Source organism: Narcine bancroftii, chromosome 2, assembly GCF_036971445.1.
Source record: "Narcine bancroftii isolate sNarBan1 chromosome 2, sNarBan1.hap1, whole genome shotgun sequence".
In the NCBI taxonomy this organism is placed as follows: domain Eukaryota; kingdom Metazoa; phylum Chordata; class Chondrichthyes; order Torpediniformes; family Narcinidae; genus Narcine; species Narcine bancroftii.
The window spans coordinates 358,127,375-358,146,510 of record NC_091470.1 but is presented as its reverse complement, the minus strand read 5'-3'; the positions used below and the strand labels follow the sequence as shown (position 1 = coordinate 358,146,510).

The 19,136-nt window shown below is 42.7% G+C and overlaps 1 protein-coding gene across 1 annotated transcript in view; it reads left to right on the top strand.

Moving 5' to 3' along the window:
- The window catches only part of LOC138753129 (piezo-type mechanosensitive ion channel component 2-like), a 224,482-nt gene that overhangs the window by 54,591 nt on the left and 150,755 nt on the right, over window positions 1-19,136 (top strand). Inside the window, exons 23-26 of the mRNA XM_069915705.1 lie at window positions 3,878-4,006; window positions 10,956-11,156; window positions 16,758-16,962; window positions 17,977-18,078. Of these exons, the coding sequence (XP_069771806.1) occupies window positions 3,878-4,006; window positions 10,956-11,156; window positions 16,758-16,962; window positions 17,977-18,078 (637 nt within the window). The remainder of the gene's footprint in view (window positions 1-3,877; window positions 4,007-10,955; window positions 11,157-16,757; window positions 16,963-17,976; window positions 18,079-19,136) is intronic.

Below are 19,136 nucleotides of genomic sequence, written 5' to 3'. Positions count from 1 at the left end.
GAAGCCGCTGGTGCGGAACCGCGGGGAGCGGAGTCACAGCGCTCCAGCGGGGTCCGACCGCCCGGTCCAACAGCTGTCAGCTCCGTACAGACTTCAAGCAGCCTGTAAATGGAGCTGATGGTGGTTTTATTAAAAAATACTCCAACGGCTGGGTCTGCGCCCAGGGTGGCGGCACCTACGATTGGCAGCAGACACGAGGGGTTACAGATTCCGGTTAACCAGAGGACTGGTGCAGGGACATAGAAAACAAGGAGTCCACCCCCCCACCCCTCCAATTTGAGAAGGAGAAGCAGAGGAGACAGCCCTTAGGATGGTGACCATGGCAGCGGATCAGTCAGAGACTCGGAGGCTGAAGGGCACACAGGCGGCTCGAGGAGAGGTACCTATGCAGGCTGCAGACTGCTGGAGGCTGGCTCAAGATTGGCTGATGAGGCGCCAGGGATCGGAACGAGGATGCGAGGGCGTGCTGAGGGGGCTGAAGTGTTCCTGATCATGATGGTAGTTTGAATCTGCAGCTCGGGCTGTTGATGGTTTGGGCTGGGCTCTGTGTAGCTGCAGGGACTGCTGCAACGCTGAAGGAGAATCCACAGATGACTCTGAGGGGACTTTCTTTTCCTTCTCTTTCCCTGATTGCAAAAGGTGCTTCAGGCAATTTCTGCTGATGTTGAATCCATCTACCTGATGGTAACAGTGCACTGTCTTTATTATATCTCAATTAATTTAATTTTTAATCTTGAATCTTAGCCCCACATTGCAAGAAATCCAACAACCCAAGGATTGAGTAAATTTAATTAGGGCTCATTTAAATTTTTACTGTTGATAGAAGCTGTCAACCGCAATAAAACAATACTCTGATGCCATTTTTTTTTAAATTATTTAACTGTACAGCATAGAAACAGGCCCTTTGGCCCATATAATTTGTGCTGAATTATAATTCTGCCTACTCCCATTGGCCTACAACTGGCCACATGTCTCCATACCCCTCCCCTCCATGTACCTATCCAAATTCGTCCCAAGTGTTAAAATAGAGCTTGCATCCACCACTTCAGCTCATTCTACATCCCACCACGCTCCATCTGAAGAGATTCCCTCTTATGTTCCTCTTAAACATTTCACCTTCCACCCCCAGCCCAGATGCTCTTATTATTGTTTCATCCATCCTCAGTATAAGAATCCTGTTTGCATTTACAATATCCATACCCCTCATAATTTTGTGTATCAAATCCCACCTCATACTCTGACACTCCAGGGGAAAAAAAGACCAAACCTAATCAACAGTTGCTCAAAGGGGGCATGAGAAGGCCCTGGCCTGTAGAATTGTGGAGAATCCCAAGGAGTTCTATGTGTATGTGAAGAACAGAAAGTTGAAGAGAATGAAGTGGGGCTGTTTCTTGTATTCGTATGTGTGAGTTCGTAGACAATATGTGGATGAAGGAAAAGGTTCTTTACTTTAAAATTGTTGTAAACAGCACCATGAGGCTGCAAATCTCCATTACAGATACAGCATACTGTGTGTCAGCTCCCTGCTGGCAGCCAAGTCTAATCAAACAATAAGGCATTGCTAGTGGTCTTGCAAACATGACCAATGCATCTCCCTTTCTTAAAACAAAAGTAACTTACTTTTAACATGTTTTCTTTGTATATCTCTGCAATTTTAACTTTAACACCAGGAACATATTTTCATCATTATCAACATAGTTAACAATTTTAAAACTTATTTTGTGTGTTCACATTGACAAACACTAAAACTTGAAGAGCAAATAAGATAGTATGACTTCATTCTATAACAGGAGTCTTTACATTTGCTCAATGAGTCTCTTAGGAGGATTCACGTGTCTTGACGATCTCCTGATTGATTGTCCTTGAATCTGAGTGGTTGCCTCAGATGATGTCTTCTCAGATGTGTATTCAGGTTGTTCAACAATATCCATCTTTCCATCTACTGTGGCTGGTCCCATTTGAAGATCTTGATGATTTCTTTGCAGAACAGCACCTTCATCTGTCTGAATGGTGTATGATCCTGGTTGGACTTCAGTAAGAACAGTTCCTTCTGAGTCCATAAGTTTGTTTTGTCTTTTAGCCTTACTTGATCACCAGTGTAGAGTTCTGGTAGGTTTTCTGTTCCTCTGTCAAATTAATACTTTGCTTTTCTTTCTGTTGTTCTTTGAATTTCCTCACTTTCTCCCCCTCTTTTATTTTTAGGAGGTTCTCCTGAATGGGTAGGCTTGATCTTAGTCTACGTCCCATAAGGAGTTGTGCTGGTGACATGCCACTCTCAAGCAGTGTTGTGCGGTATACTAGCAGGCTCTGGTAGAAGTCCGTTCCACTGTCTTTTGCCTTGTTCATTAGTCTTTTCACTGTCTATACTGATGTTTCCACTAGACTATTGGACTGTGCAAAATGAGGACTTGATGTGGTGTGTACAAAGTCCCACTCTTTGGCAAACTGTCGGAACTTTAAATTGCAAAACTGGGGTCCATTGTCTGTGAAGACCTTGTTTTCCACGCCATGTCTGGAGAATATGGCTTTCATACCCGTTATTACAGCATCTGCAGTGGTGGTGTTCAGTTTACACACCTCTGGATACAGGGGGCAATAGTCTGTGACTACAACATAGTCCTTCCCTTGACATTCGAGCGGGTCAGCGGCTACCTTCTGGTAAGGTCTGTATGGAGCTGGGTATGGCTTTAGTGGTTCTGCAGGATCATTTGCTTGATATTTACGGCATATTGTACAGTTTGCCACTTCATTTGTTACATCATTGTTGGTTTTTGGTCAGTCCTACACCTCACACGTTACTTTAAATTCCATCTGCCTTTTTGTAACCCATTATTCCATCTGGTCCAGATCCTGCTGTCAGCTTTGAAAGACTTCTTCGCTGTCCACTACATTTTCAATCTTTCCCTCATCTGAAAATCTGCTGATCCTATTTACCATATTATCATCCCGATCATTAATATACAGTGATGACAAATCAGGGCCAACCCCTGAGGCACCACACTGATCACAGGCCTCCAATCAGACAGACAATCATCTATGGCCTCCCTCTGCTTTCTCCTGCAAAGTTAAGTCCAGCCTCGTCTTGGATAGCAAGTAATTGAACCTTCTTGACCAACATCCCTCGTGGGATCTCATCTGTTAATTTGGCAGACATTGTAAGTTTGCACAAACCTCCACTTTCACAGGCCTAATTTGATTGATATATCCATTGAAAGAGGTCTTCCTGGCATAATACACGTGTGTGGCAGGTCAGGAAATCCAGAACACAGATGCAATCTGGGCACCTTACCAATGAATGATACTAGGATAGTTTTTTTTTGGTCCAGCATTTAAGGATGGAGAATGGATGCTTTACCCACAAAGCAAGAAACCCATAAACAAAATTTAAAACGAACTTGCACCAAGACAGGTTGTCACACACACATATTTTTCCCCTGACTGTTCTACATTTCATGTGGTAATGTCAATGGATTTTTCAAGGCTGACTAAATGTCAATTAACTTTTTATTCAATCCAATTTATTAAAGTTTTTTTTCGCCAAATAGCTTTTGCTGTCCTGCATGGAGTGTTGTAAGTTCATTTGTTCCTCGTTGAGATATTTGTTTTGTCATTTAATATCAACACTGCTTTATAAATCTGTTACTATACTCCTTTTGGATTCCTTCAGCTTTATATTTGAACATATATAACATTATATTTTCTGCAATATTTTTACCATATTCCATCTAATTCCTGTAAATACCTATTATTATTAGATGTTAAAATAAATATAAATTCATGCAGAACGCCTACTCATTCACTTGAAGGGAAAACTCATGCATGTAGTCTGATGTTAATTAAATGTGTCAGTAAATATCTGAATGTTTTACTTTCTCAGCCACAACTTAATGAGACAAATGTCGAGAACTTTGAGAGACTGAGTAGCTCAGTCCTCTACTCCAGTCCTGTTGACCCCGCAAACTGGATCGGGCTGAAGAAGTCTTCTCCCCTTCTCGTATATCTTAAGGTATGAGCATATTACAGATTCCCTTGTTGAAAATAAAATTGATTCTAGCATTTATTCAAGAGAACACCTTGCATGTCTAAAGATAAATTATCCCGTATATTTCCCCCAGATGTAATGACAGAGAAGCAACCTTGATAAATATGTTCTGGTCTTGTCGAGTTCTTGAACCTTATTGGAGGGAGATTTTTTTTGTGTTTTGTCAATAATATTACGTGTTAATCTTGAACCTAATCCTTTAACTGCTTTTGTGTGGAGTGTTAGACGATATTAACGAGCTATTCTCTTCATCTGATCTTCAATTCATACTATTTACAACTCTTACAGCAATGGAAAGATCCTGTCCACACACTAGTACTCAGTGGTTACGTCACGTCTTGTCTTAATTTAGAAAAGATCAGGTGTTCCACATTGTATACTAACACTAATTTTCATAACATTTGGAGTCCTCTTGTGGACTATTTTCTTGCTTATTAAATCTGTTTGTTTTGATCGTTGAATGTATTTATTTATGTACATGGTGTTTCCTTCAGTTAGGAATGTTTTATAGATTCAGCAGATCTATACTATCTTTAATTTTAGTCAAAACAGCCCAGGTTTTGTTCAGTAGGGGATTAGAGTTCTTTACTTTGGCTTCTCTTTTCTTCTCTTTTTTGTGTCATTCCAACAACATGGTATGGGGAAGGGGAATATTGTTATTATTTTATTTTTGGAAATCTACTTATATTCTTCATATTTGGTAACCTTGTGTTCTCTATACAATGTGTTCTTGTTCTATAAAACTCAATAAAAAGATTGAAAGAGAGAACACGTCACCAACCATGGAACCAAGGTCTCTCTCTCTCTCTCCCTCTCTCTCCGTACCCCTCAGTCTCCCTTCCTCTAGTTTCCCACCCCAGTCTATCTTTCTTAGCCCTCTGCCCTCTCCCCCAGTACTTCTTGGCTTCTACCCTCCCAACCGTATCCAGCTATCATCTGTTAGCCTGTTCTTCCTCTCTTCCCCTGCCTCCCCCCATCCAACCCCTCTCCACTGTAGTGATAGAGTGCTACCACCAGGAGGAGTCAAAGACAGAGTGTATAGCATCTGGGGAATGTTGCATCTTGGGTAGATTCAAGATGGATGCCTTCACATGAGGTCTGGCATGTGTATGTTCTGTCCTGAATGCTGTTTACTGAGTTAATAAATCTGGTTGTTTTTTTAAAAAAAAAAACAAGTTACTTTATTGCAATAAAAGAAACATCACATGATACTAGGAGTGGAAGAAACAGCCAAGTTCTGCTGTGCACAGGAATGAAAGAAAAAAAGTAACACACAGTGTGCATAGTGAGTAATAGTCAATATCAGCAGTGAAAATATGGAGAGTTTACAAACTCCTAATGCTGTAAAATGGACTGGAAATGTCGACCATAAGTGGAGGCTGTTTAAACAAAGCTTTATGCTGTACCTGCAAGCGATTGGAATCAATAGTGAAACGGATACATGGAAGATTGAAATGCTACTTACTGTGGCAGGACCTCAAGCTCTAGAGGTTTTCAACACATTTATTTTTGCCAAGGCAGAAGACCAGAGCAAGTTTGATATGGTTATTGAGATGTTTGATGAACACTGTTCATCAAAGCAAAATGAAACCTTCAAGAGGTAGGTGTTACACGCGCACACACAGATGCAGGGAGAGAGCTTTGATTCTTTTTTAATGGCCTTAAAACTAAAAGCAAGAACATGCAATTTTGAATCGCTGCAAGATTCAATGATCTGTGATCAAATTGTGTTTGGGATTATTGAAAACAAAGTGAGAGAAGGGTTGCTTGTGAGGGACAGAGTTTACCTTAGCTAGAGCTGTGAAGATATGCCACGTCAATGAATGAGCTCTGCAGCTCATGAGAAAGTTCAGTGAGAGTGTAAAAGCCAGTGAAACTGAAGCCATAGTAGTAGCCATGGTGTCTGGACACTTACACAAACAAAAAAAAAGAGATACAGGAACCAACAAAAAAATGGAGACATTCAATTGTAAACGATGCGGAACTAAGCATGTGTCAAAGCAATGACCAGCTTACGGAAAAGTCTGTAATAAGTGCAAAGGGCTGAATCATTATGCAAAGCAATGTTTTTCCAAAGGGAAACTAAACAGGAGTAAAAGTGTACACACTGTCGAAGACACTGTACACACTGTAGAAGAAACTGCTCTCAGTGATACACTTTTCGTGGGCATGGTGGGTGCAGCATAAATGGACTGTGTCATTGCATACAAATGGTACAAATATTCCTTTAAAGTTTGACATAGGGGCAACGGTCAATTTGATCTGTGAGCGCGACATCAGGGGAATTAAGATAAAGCCATACGTCCATGCAAATCCTGTACTGCTCAAAGCCAACAATGGACAGAGCATCGACATGAAAGGTACATGTAAACTCAAGGTGAAAATTGAAGATAAAGATCACTACCCCACAGTAACCCCAGATGGACATTATTCACTGCTTGGTCACAAAGCATGTAATAGCTTAAACCTAGTCAAGAGGGTGTACCACATTAACAGTGACCATGTGTAGAACAGTGTAGAGGAAATACTGGATCAATTTCCTGACATCTTCAAGGAATTGAGAGTTCTACCATTCATCTATAAGATACAGTTAAAAGAAGACGCAGAGCCAATAGTGCATGCTCCGAGGTGGAGCACTAAAAGAAAAGCTCATGCAGGAACTCGACCAAATGACAGCACTAGGGGTCATAAAGAAAGCGGAGGAGCCCACAGAATGGGGGAATTCAATGGTGTGTGTCAAAAAGTAGAACGGTGACCTACGCGTGTGCATGGACCCAAAAGACTTGAATGCCAATATAAAGAGGGAACATTATCAGATTCCATTCAGGGATAAAATTACAAGTGAGATGGGCGCTGCAAAATTTTTCACTAAATTGAATGCATCCCAGGGCTTCTGGCAAATAAAACTGCATGATGGTAGCACAAAATACTATATTACCTTATAACAATTACAGTACAGAAATAGGCCACCTTGGCCCCTCTAGTCCACAGCGATTTAAGAGAACTCCTCTAGTTCCACCTACCCACTCCCTGTCCATAACCCTCCAATCCCCTCACATCCATACTGTTATCCAACCTTCTCTTAAATGACAAAATTGACCCTGCTGCAACCACCTCTTCCGGAAGGTCATTCCACTCAGCCACCACTCTCTGAGTGAAGAAGCTCCCTCTCATGTTACTTCTAAACATTTGCCCCTAACCCTTAACTTGTGACACCTCGTTCCAATCTCATGTACTCTCAAGGGGAAGAGCCTATTCACATCTATCCCCCTCATAATTTTATATACCTCTATCAAATCTCCTTTCAACCTTCTACGCTCCAATGAATAAAGATCAAATTTATTGAATCTTTCTCCATATTCTAGATACTGCAATTCAGACAACATTTTAGCTAATCTTCTCTGCACCCTCTCTACCTTATTGATATCCTTCCTATAATTTGGGAACCAGAACTGCACACAGTATTCCAAATTTTCCCTCACCAATGCCTTGAACAGTCTCAACATCACCTCCCACACTGTACATTTAACACACTGTTTGGCCGCTACTCCTGTCTGAGGATGCCTTTTGGAATTTTCTCAGCTCTGGAACTATTCCGCAGGACAATGGAGCACATCATAGAAGGAATAAATGTGGTACATGTGTACATGGATGACGTGATCCTGTGGGGATCCACACAGGAGCAACACAATGAGAGGCTCTTCAAAGTGCTACAACCACATCCAGAAGTATGGATTAAAGTTAAAAAGAGAAAATTTTCCATTTGGTGTGAAGGAAATCATCTTTCTGGGAGATAAATTGTCAGTGGCAGGTGTGAAGCCAGTCAAGAGCAAGGTGAAAGCAACTTTAGAGATGCCGAGACCCATTGACAAAAAGGTGTATTGAGAGTGCTGGGAATGATTAATTTCATTTGTAAATTCCTACCAAACTTATCTTCCAAAACAATGTACCTAAGGAAGTTGTTATAGGACAAATGTGAATTCAAGTGGACAGACAACCACGAAGAAGAATGGAAACAACTGAAGACCATTCTAACTACAGAGTATAGGGTTGAAAGGTGCCTATGACAATCCCTGCAAAGGCTGAGGACCCTGTGATATCTGTCTCTGAGGCCGACATCAGAACATCATTCAAAAGGGTGAACCCACACAAGGCATCAGGCCCTGATGGCATACCTAGAAGGGTACTGAAAATCTGTGCCAACCAACTATCCGGAGTTTTCATGGACATTTTCAAACTCTCATTGTGGCAGTCAGAGGTTCCCACCTGCTTCAGAAGGGTATCAATCATTGCGGTACCCAAGAATAGTAGCGTGGGCTGCCTCAATGACTACCAGCCAATAGCACCAACTTCTACTGTGACGAAATGCTTTGAGAGGGTGACCAGAATTAACATGTACCTAAGCAAAGGTCTGGACCCACTGCAATTCACCTATCGTCAAAATAGCTCCACAGCAGATGCAATATCGCTGGCTCTCCACTCAGCTCTGGATCACCTTGAAAGCAACAATTCATACAACTTCAGCTCAGCCTTCAACACTATTATTCCCTCAGTACTGGTCAAGAAGCTACAAATCCTGGGCCTCTGCAACTGGATCCTTGACGTCCTCACTGGAAGACCACAGTCAGTACAAATTGTAAACAGCGTCTCCTCACTGATTATCACACAGGTGCACCCCAAGGATGTGTGCTTAGCCCACTGATCTACTCACTATGCACCCATGACTGTGTAGCCAGGCGCAATACCCATGCCATCTACAGGTTTGTCGATGATACCACAGTTGTCGGCAGAATCACAAATCGCAATGAGGAAGCGTACAGGAGGGAGATAGATCAGCTCATTGAATAGGGTAATGACAACAACCTTGCACTTAATGTTAGCAAAACCAAGGAGATGATTGTGGACTTCAGAAGGAAGTGAGGGGAACAAGACCCAGTCCTCTTTGAGAACACAGTAGTGGAGAGGGTCAAGAACTTCAGCTTCCTGGTTGTCAGCGCCTCTGAGGATCTGTCCTGGAATCGCCATGTTGATGCAATCACAAAGAAGGTCAGCCAGTGGCTATTCTGTGTGATCTGACTGAGGAGATTTGGTATGTCACTGAAGACTCTCGTAAACATCTACAAGTGTATAGTAGAGAACATTCTGGCTGGTTGCATCACTGCCTGGTATGGAGGTGCAACTCTCAGGATAAGAATAAGCTCCAAAGGGTTGTTAATTCGGCCTGCACCATCACCAGCACCAGACCTCACTGCATCGAGGACATCAGCATGAGGCGGTGCCTTAAAAAAGCACGCTCTATCCTCAAAGACCCCCCCACCACCCAGGCCACGCCCTCTTCACTCTGCTGCCATCAGGGAAAAGGTACAGGAGCCTAAAGACGAGCACCCAACAGCACAAGGACAGCTTCTTCCCCGCTGCTATCAGATTCCTGAATAATCGATGAACCAGCCTCACTTTGATGTTTTGTGCACTATTTTTATTTATTGTTTTCAGGTGAATTATTATGAATTTTTTCACGAAGACGGTGCCGTGAAACAACAAATCTTGTGACCTGTTCATGACAAGAGATTCTGATTCTGATTTGAAATCGGCCCATGATGGAAGGGCGGATGCACTCGATGGTCTGAATGGCCTAATTCCACTCTTGTAGTGTTAACTACATTGCTCGTTATAAATGCACCAACCTGCTCTGCAATCAGCACTTCCTTATTTAACTCCATCTCAACATTGTGTGTGATTGTGCCGCCCCCCCCCCCCCCCCCCCAACATCTGTGAAGCCCCTGAAATAATGCCAAATGTTAGCTCTTATTGGTTTAAGCTGGATCCTCATAAGGAACTAACAATAGATTGGAATTAAAAATTACATAACAAGTTTTCATATATCTGACCAAAGAAAAGTTCCTTGTTGTATGTGATGACTCTCTTTTATTGTTACAAATGGCGTCCTTCCTTGTCTTTTTTAAGTTTTACATGCATCCGCACAAAGCCATTTGTTTTGTGGTGGTGGAAGGAGATTGTGTTGAACACATCCACCAATCCACATCCATTCTTGGCATTGCCAAATAATTATTGAGGAGAGGGCCTTATCCCTGCTGCCCCGCCCCTTCGCTTCCTACCTCAGTGTCAGAGTTCACCGTTTCGTAACAAAACCAATTCCGAGAGAGTGCAACTGAAACACATCTCCAGGTGTCGAGAGGCAAAGCCCAGGCAGATGCCTGGGGCATGAAAGCAAAGAATACTGGAAATACTAAGCAGGTGGAGAGAGGGGAGAAAAAAAAACCTTCACCACTGTTTCAGGTCAATCACCTTTCATGGACTTGTGTTGTCGTAAGAAATGTAAGTAATTCCCACATTCAATAAGCTTATGCCCAATTTGGCTCAATACCACTTTCTTTGTTAACCCCAATTCCCTTAATTTATGTCAGAAGCTTTACCCTCAGCATTCTGACAAACTGTTGAGATAGTTTTCAAAGGTCAACACCATCCTAGTCACAATTCACTGCTTCAAGCAAAACATGGCTTTCACGGGAAATGTTAACCGCAGTACAGCAACTGCATTTCTAAGTAACTAGTCACGGATGGGCACTTACCTTCGTCAGGAAGAGAGTGAGTGACAGGATCACCCGTGTTGGCAGTGAGAAGGTCAGAGGAGTCTAGTTGGCTGGTGTATGGGGAGTTGAAGAATGCAGTGTTTTGTCCAGTGAATACCACAGTATACTGAAAGAAGTGAGTGATTGTATTCTTTATTTGTTTGTAAACTTTGGCAAATCTGTGTCGTTACAAACTCAAGATCTGAAGGCCTCTTGACGTTGTGGGATGCTTCTGCTTTTTAAAAGTTGCGCAATTAAACCTGAATCTGCCTTCAGAATTTCTGATTAGCCAACGTGCTTTTGTTTTGTTCACTCTTCTCCAGAACAACCTGTTGATTCTTGCAGTTTTAGCATTTGAAGTGACTGTCTATCGCCATCAGGAATATTTCAGGCTCCACAATAATCTTCCACCTCCAGTAACGAAGACGATCTTTCATGACATCACAAGGCAACATCTGGACAATGGGCTGGTGAACTGTGCCAAATATTTCATAAACTATTTCTACTATAAGTTTGGGTTGGAGGTACGCTGTTTTTGAAATCTAATCTCGTCGTGGGGGGAGGGGTGGGGGGGGCATCATATTCATGCTGACCATAAAGTCCAGAATTGTCCCATTTGCCAGCACTTCCCTGCCAATTCAAATGTTTTTTTTTCTCTGTGGGCTATTTCTCTTGATCCTTGTCTCTGTTTTAATTATCATAAAATCCACGCTGCTGAAGATCCAACTGCGCTGGGCAGGTCACATCTCCAGAATGGAGGTCCATCGCCTTCCCAAGATCGTGTTATATGGCGAGCTCTCCACTGGCCACCGTGACAGAGGTGCACCAAAGAAGAGGTACAAGGACTGCCTAAAGAAATCTCTTGGTGCCTGCCACATTGACCACCACCAGTGGGCTGATATCGTCTCAAACCATGCATCTTGGCGCCTCACAGTTCGGCGGGCAGCAACCTCCTTTGAAGAAGACCGCAGAGCCCACCTCACTGACAAAAGACAAAGGAGGAAAAACCCAACACCCAACCCCAACCCACCAATTTTCCCCTGAAACCGCTGCAACCGTGTCTGCCTGTCCCGCATCGGACTTGTCAGCCACAAACGAGCCTGGACATTACCCCTCCAAAAATCTTTGTCCGTGAAGCCAAGCCAAAGAAAAAGAAAAGAGAAAAAAAAAAGAAACATCATCAAGAATGGAAATAGAAAACAGCACCAATAAACCTCTGGTATCCAGCACCTATGGGGATTAGTAGATGCCGGATAAGTCTATTAACTGGTTGCTTGAGACTTGCTCTTAAAATGCCTGCATTAAGTATAAACAGTTTAAAAGGCAAAAATGCATTACTTACACTGAACAAACTTCACTTACATGAATATACTGTATAAAGCATTTGACTTTCTTTTCAGTCATAGTCTTTAAAATCATTTAACCCTCACTGCATCTGTCAGCTCCTCCCCCTCCACGGAGCTGCCTGAAAGACGAACAATAACACCACAGATAATTAACCCTCCCCCTCCCCCAAGTTTGCAGATAAAGCCTCTGACCGGAGCGACTCTCACTAAGTAGCGATAAAGAGACACATTAAGAGATTCACTCCCAACGACAAGCGGCATCAACCCGCTCTTCATCCTGGGCGATGCCATTGCTGTTTCACACAACTTTATTCAAACAGCTGCCATGAGCAAAGCCCGTCCAAGGCCCTCCCTCCGCTGGCTGAATATTTGCTCCCATCTTCACCAAAGGTTCATGTGTTACTTCAGAGAACATTGACTTTTCCAATGTTAAAGTTATGTATTTTTAACTTATTATTTTATTCTTATTAATTTTAATTTTATAATTTATTTTCCTCAATTTATTTTTAGCGGTTACTTGAATTCTGGATACCAGGGATTTTACTGTATGGAGTTTATGAGGGGCAACCAAATCAAATGTGGTTAGATAGGGATGGTACTCCAGATGTTGTAAGTAGGAAGAGGATTGTCTCCTCATGCACGTCACAGTAACCGATGCTTCTCAATAAGTATCCAACGCACATGATAAAATGATTATTTCTTAATTGATAGAATTCTTGCTGCTGAAGATCGGAGACTTGAGGATGGAAATCTGGTCCAACACTCTGGCGGAGTGCTGAGATAATGCCGCACCATGGGGCGGGCTGTCTTTCAGATTAAGCATTAAATCGAAGCCCCACTTGCTTTTTCCAGTGGATTACAAGGGATTCCTTTCATAGCTTTGGGTCTGGACTTCCTGCGTCACCTTAAAAGCGTGATCTTGAAGTATTCTGGTCCTCTACCCCTTGTAACAGTTCGGAATGGAGGGCCCCTAAAATCAGAATCCACATGCTGCCTCTCCGCACAGAATATCGACCCACCTCAACTCTTCCTGAATCTCTCCTCAGTCTGCAAACCTATTGCTACCAAGAGTACAGTACAGCAGACCAAGATTTTATAAAGTCTGAGTCATAACATTTGCTTGATGAAGGTATAATTTAAGTAAGAGTTGAATAAGAATATGGATGGGAGGAGGATGGAAGGATATGGGCAGAGTGCTGGTAAGTGGGATTAGAGGAGGGTACTTGGATCAGTGTGGACTAGAAGGGCCAAATTGGCCTGTTTTCATGCTGTAATTGTTTTATATGTTTCATATATTCTATCACTGAAACTAGCACCAGCCCGTGGAGAGCACAAGTGGTAGTGGTAAAAGGAAAACAAGTCCAGGGTAGTAACTGACTATAGCCGAACTATTAATTGGTACACAATCCTGGACACATACCACCTCCCTCCAATTTAGGACATGGTGAATGATATTGCTCAGTATCAGGTCTATTTGACCATTGACCTGAAAACTGCTTATCACCAGCTGCCAATCCATTCCAAGGCCTGTCCATATATGGCATTTGAAGCTAACGGTCGCCTCAATCAAATCTGGAGGGTCCCTTTTGGTAACACTAACGAGGTTTCTATCTTCCAAAGGCAGATGGACAGAATGATGGATGAGTATGGGTTGAAGGCTACCTTACCCTACCTCGGTAATGTCACCATCTGTGGCCACAACTTGTAAGACCATGACGCCAACCTCCTGAGTTTTTTTCCACATGGCAAAAGCCCTGAACCTCACTTATAACTTTGACAAGTGTGTGTTCAGGACTAAATGACTTGCTATCCTTGGCTACATGGTGGAGAATCTCCCCAGGACCACAAAGGCTTTGAGGAGATGCCTAGGGTTTTTCTCATATTACACCCAGTAGATCACTCAATACGCTAAGGTTTGCCCTATCTGAAAAGCCACTAATTCCCCCCCTTGACTGAAGCCCAAATGGCTTTTAACTACCTCCAGAATCACATTGCAAAAGCCGCCATGCATGCGGTGGATGAGAATGTTCCTTTCCAAATGGAAAGCGAAGCTTCAAACATAGCCCTGACAACTACCCTCAACCAGGCGGGCAGGCCAGTTGCATTCTTTTCTCGGACATTACAAGGCCACGAGCTCTGGAACCCATCAGTGGAAAAGGAGTCTCAAGCCATTGTAGAACCCACCAGGTATTGGAGGCACTACCTGTTTGGTAGAAGATTTACGCTCCTCACTGACCAGCACTTGGTGGCATTCATGTTTAGTAATGTCAAGTGGGGAAAAAAATCAAGATTGCTAGGTGGAGGATCGAACTCTCCACTTATAATTATGACATTGCCTATCGGCCAGGAGCCCTTAATGACCCTCCAGATGCCTTATCCAGAAAAAGCTGTGCCTCTGCACACACCGGCCAACTGCGGTCTATCCATAATGTGGTGCTGAGGGCTGGCCCCGCCCCCATCTGCTCATATATAACCCTGGTTTCCCGCCTAAACCCAGAACCCTTCTGAAGACTACAGTGAGGCCATACCCTTAGATATAAGCTAATAAAAGTATTTGTTCTCCCTCCAGTCATCAGAGCTTTTGTTTTTGATTACCTACATAAAGGACTCTGTTTGACCGGCTGAGTTTCTCCAGCATTTTGTGTTTTTACTTCAACCACAGTGTCCACAGATTTTCACGATGCACTTCAAAAATATTTCAGTGAATCTAACGTAGTTTGGAATACAGTAAAATCCCCATCAACTGGAACTTAAGCAACTGGCAACAAAAAAATTATAGAAAATAAATAGGTAAAAAATACAAAAAGTTTAAAATTGCCACCCCTAGTGATTAGTTTGCCAATTAGGCAATGCATCATCTCAAACAACTTCTCCGGTATCTACCGACACCCCCTTGGTGCCAAATACCAGGGGTTTTACTGTATCTTAAGATCACGCAAGGTTCTACATAAATAAAAGTCCTTCTTTCGTGAATTCTGGACAGAGATAGAGTTTGATTTAGTGGACATTTTAGTGGAAACCTTTTTAAAATGTGACAGAGATTGTGAACTAAATGCTACAGGAAACTGATTTTTAGGAAAGTTTTACTAACTAGAAAAGGAGGATGTAGCTTTGCTGGTCTCAAATAAGGTAGCACCAGATGAAAGAATCCTTCCATGGTTTGAAAATAAAGATACAGATACAATTTTTATAGAGCAATATAGCAGAAGGCATTGGTGGCAAAAGTCTGTTTTAATTTGATTTAATTTTAATTTAATGTAGACATGCAGCATGAGTAACAAGCTGTGCTGTTCAAATACACCAGTTAATTTAAAACCCCCGAAAGTTTTCAAGAGTGAGAGGAAACAAAAATGCCTGGAAGAAACCCACGCAGACACAGGGAGAACGTACAAATTCCTTACAGACAGCGCCGGATTCGAATCCCGGTTGCTGGGGCTTTGTGCTACCCGCGATGCCAAGCCTGTACACTGTCAGATTTCACACATCCCATACTTCAGGCAGCAGCTCTGTCTCAGTCACATTATCCAAAGCAGTCAGATTGCCTTCACTTTGACCTCATCTTTCCGGCACCGTCAGCGCAATGCTGCCACAGCGTCAGCGACTGGGTTTCTAATCCGATGCTGTCTGTAAGGAGTTTGTATGTTCTCCCCACGTCCGCATGGGTTTCTTCAGATGCTCTGGTTTCCACCCACCCTTACAAAAAAAACGCGGGGGATGTAGGTCATTTGGGTGTCATTGGGCGGCACGGGCTCGAGGGCCGATAGGGCCTGTTACCGTGTTGTACGTCTAAATTTAAATTTCCCTCTCTCACCCTTCCCTTGCCTCTAATGTGGCATCCATTTAGGATGAGCCAAAATATTTTGCAAATTCTTGTTGGCAAGACTTTGTCTTCCAACCTCTGATATTAAATGTCATTCAATCCATTGATCTCATCACCTATGGACAATAACCTCATTTTGAATTCTGCTTCCAATTCCAGTCCTTTTCTCTCGCTAAAATTCCACCTTAAACCTTAAACCTCAATATGACCTGCCTCGCTCTCCTCCTCCGACTACAACCACCCTGGATGCAATTGCTCCTTCCAGATCCAACTCTTTCAAAATTTGCTGCTTTAGTGCTAAAGTGATCTTCACGGGGGCTCACCTCCCATTCATTGGCAAGAAGGCAGCTAACATCATAAAGGACCCCCATCTGTCTGGTCACAACCTCTCTCACTGCTACCTTCAGGCACTTCCAGGTTCAAGAAAGTCTTTTTTTCCCCAAGAGCGAACAGGCTCGTGAACCTCCCCACCCTATCCTAATCATCAACGACCCCGGGTCCACAAAAAGATGTGTCTGCACTATTGAAGCATCATTATTTTTGCACATTAACAGCAACTGTGAATATCGTTTTATATCTATTGCGTCATTTTCTGTATTGGCATATTGTGGGAGTTTGAGTTCTATTCGAGTAAAATCCCCGCTATCCAGAATTCAAGCAACCAACAAAAAAATAGGTTAAAAAATGTTTTAAATTGGTGCCCCCTAGTGGTCATTTTCCCAATCCCACAGTGCAAAATCTCAAGCAACCGGTAAATTCACTTATCCAGCATTTACCAATCCCCCTAGATGCCAGGTACTGAGGGTTTTTACTGCACATATAGATGGAGTATCTAAGGCACCTTTGTGACTGCAGCAAGTAGGAATGTTAGTGCGTCTGTACATTGCACCTGTGTATATGACAATAAACTTCCATACTCTCAACTGATGCTCCTCCTGTTTTATTCACATTACTTGCAGATATGTTTCCTAATGACGGTCAACGTTATCGGTCAACGGATGGATCTGTACGCCATGCTTCATGCCTTCTGGCTGTTTGCCTTACTCTTCCGACGCCGCAGAAAAGCCATCGCAGAGATCTGGCCGAAGTACTGCTGTTTCCTGGCCTGCATTCTGACCTTTCAGTACCTGCTCTGTATTGGCATACCTCCTGCCGCCTGCAAAGGTACCCTCCTTAAATGTAACCAGTGTCTGAAAAATCATATTGAGAGGGATTCTATGGCAAAGATTTGAGGAGGAGTTAATCGTGAAATCCTGGGGGACATGGAGTCTTGACAAAGGGTTCAGGCTCAAAACATTGGGTGGCACTGTTAGTGCAACAGCTTGAGCAACGATGTAATGGAACCAGTGACCTGAGTTCGAATCCGGCCCTGTCTGCAAGGAGTTTGTAATTTCTTAATTTGTCTGCATGGGTTTCCTCTAGGTTCTCCTGTTTCCTTGGGGGCCTGTAGGTTAATTGGGGTTTTTAGACGGCATAGGCTTATGGGGAGAAGGGCCTGTAATCGTGCAATGTGTCTAAAATTGAAAATAAAAATGTTAAATTATTTTTGTCTCATCTAGTGGCTCGATCTGCTAAGGTATTTCAGTAGATTGTGTTTAACCCTGAAATCCTGTCCATCTCCCAACTAGTTTTTGAAGTGCATAACTCGCACCTGATCAATTTGCCACGTGTGCTGGCTTGCTTGGCAAACATTGGATAGTTCAGGAGCCCTGCTATTGTAATGACTGTATTTCCAAACTACGTCATTGGATGTTGAATGGATTGAAGTATCCTGATACCAAGAAAGGCACAATATAAAAATAAGTCTTTCTTTCCTTAATTAATTACTGGTAAGCCTTAGATATTTTAGAGGCCTGTGTTTTTTTTTAACTTCAGTTAAATTATCATGATCCCACTTCACAACGTAAATCAATAATGCTCACATTTTTCCTTCCGAGTCAATTACACAAGTGCTTTGGCTCAGATGGATTTTAAACCCAGAAAAGGTGCATTCCAACAAATACTGAGGCAAGTACCAAACATAGGGAACAGAAGTAGCCGTGATGTCTCTTTAGTCAGTCTACTTTCTTGTTTCTGATCTCACTGTCGACAATGTGTTCCAGAATGAAATATGATTAGATTTATTTCAATCCCTAAATGCCACATGACGCATTTCACGGTGTTGCTTTTGTGTTTCAGAGTATCCGTGGAGATTTGCTCGAGCCAACATCAACTCGAATTTTATTAAATGGTTATACTTCCCAGACTTCATCATAAGTCCGAATCCAATGTTTCTTATCTGTGAGTACACAGGCTGTTTTCATGTCAGAGAGAGAACAGCATGGATAGCATAGTGGATCGCACAAGCACCACACTCTTACAGCGGCAGCAATCCGGATTCAAAACCGGCGGTGCCTGCAAAAAGTTTATATATTCTCCACGTGTCTGTGTGGGGTTCCTCCCACATTCCAAAGAGATATGGGGTTAGTAGGTTAATTGGATGTATTTGGGTCACATGGACCCACGGGCTTGTCACTGTGCTGTATCTCTGAAATGGATAACTTCTCAACCTTTTTCTTTCCACTCACATACCACCTGAAGTATTCCCTATGCCATAGGTGCTCTGTGATTAGTAAGGGATTGCTTAAGGATGTGTGAGTGGAACGAAAAAGTTTGAAAACTGCTGTTTTAATCATCCCTCATTGACTCGTCATGTGCACAGTTTCAGAACTCCAAAGGAAATGGGCCAATGACAACTTTTCTCAAGCAAAATATTTCAGTAACCATTGGGTCTAGAGCAGTGATTCTCAACCTCCCCTTCCCACTCACATCCCCCCTTAAGCAATCCGATGCACCGATGGCACAGGGATTGTGTAAAGTGGTATGTGAGTGGAAAGAAAAAGGTTGAGAATCACTGCTCTAAACCAAATTAAGAATAAAATTAATTTAGAAAAAAGTCAGAATTTTAGCAACTCTAAATATGTCTCAGTCTTGTTAGAGTGTTACAACTTCCATTTATCTATTGTTGAGGTTTAGAAGCTCTGCCTAGGTAACATTTTGGATCATCTGCTTCCAGCAATGATTATAAAATCCAAATTCAACTCTTCAGACCATGCAGGAAACAGAAAACCTCCAGATGCTGGAAATGGGCCAGGCAGCATCCAAGGTAGAAATGGTCAATCAATAGCCCCTTTCACACTTGCGTCCTACTAAATTGGCTGTTCAGTGTCCTGGGATAGGAATGGGGGTTTGGTTTTTCACATTTGACCACTCCTAACTGGGATACTGAACACTTTCACACTTGCAAGGAGCTATCCCCGGGGTTAGGACTGTTCTACCTTCTACCGGTGATGTCATGA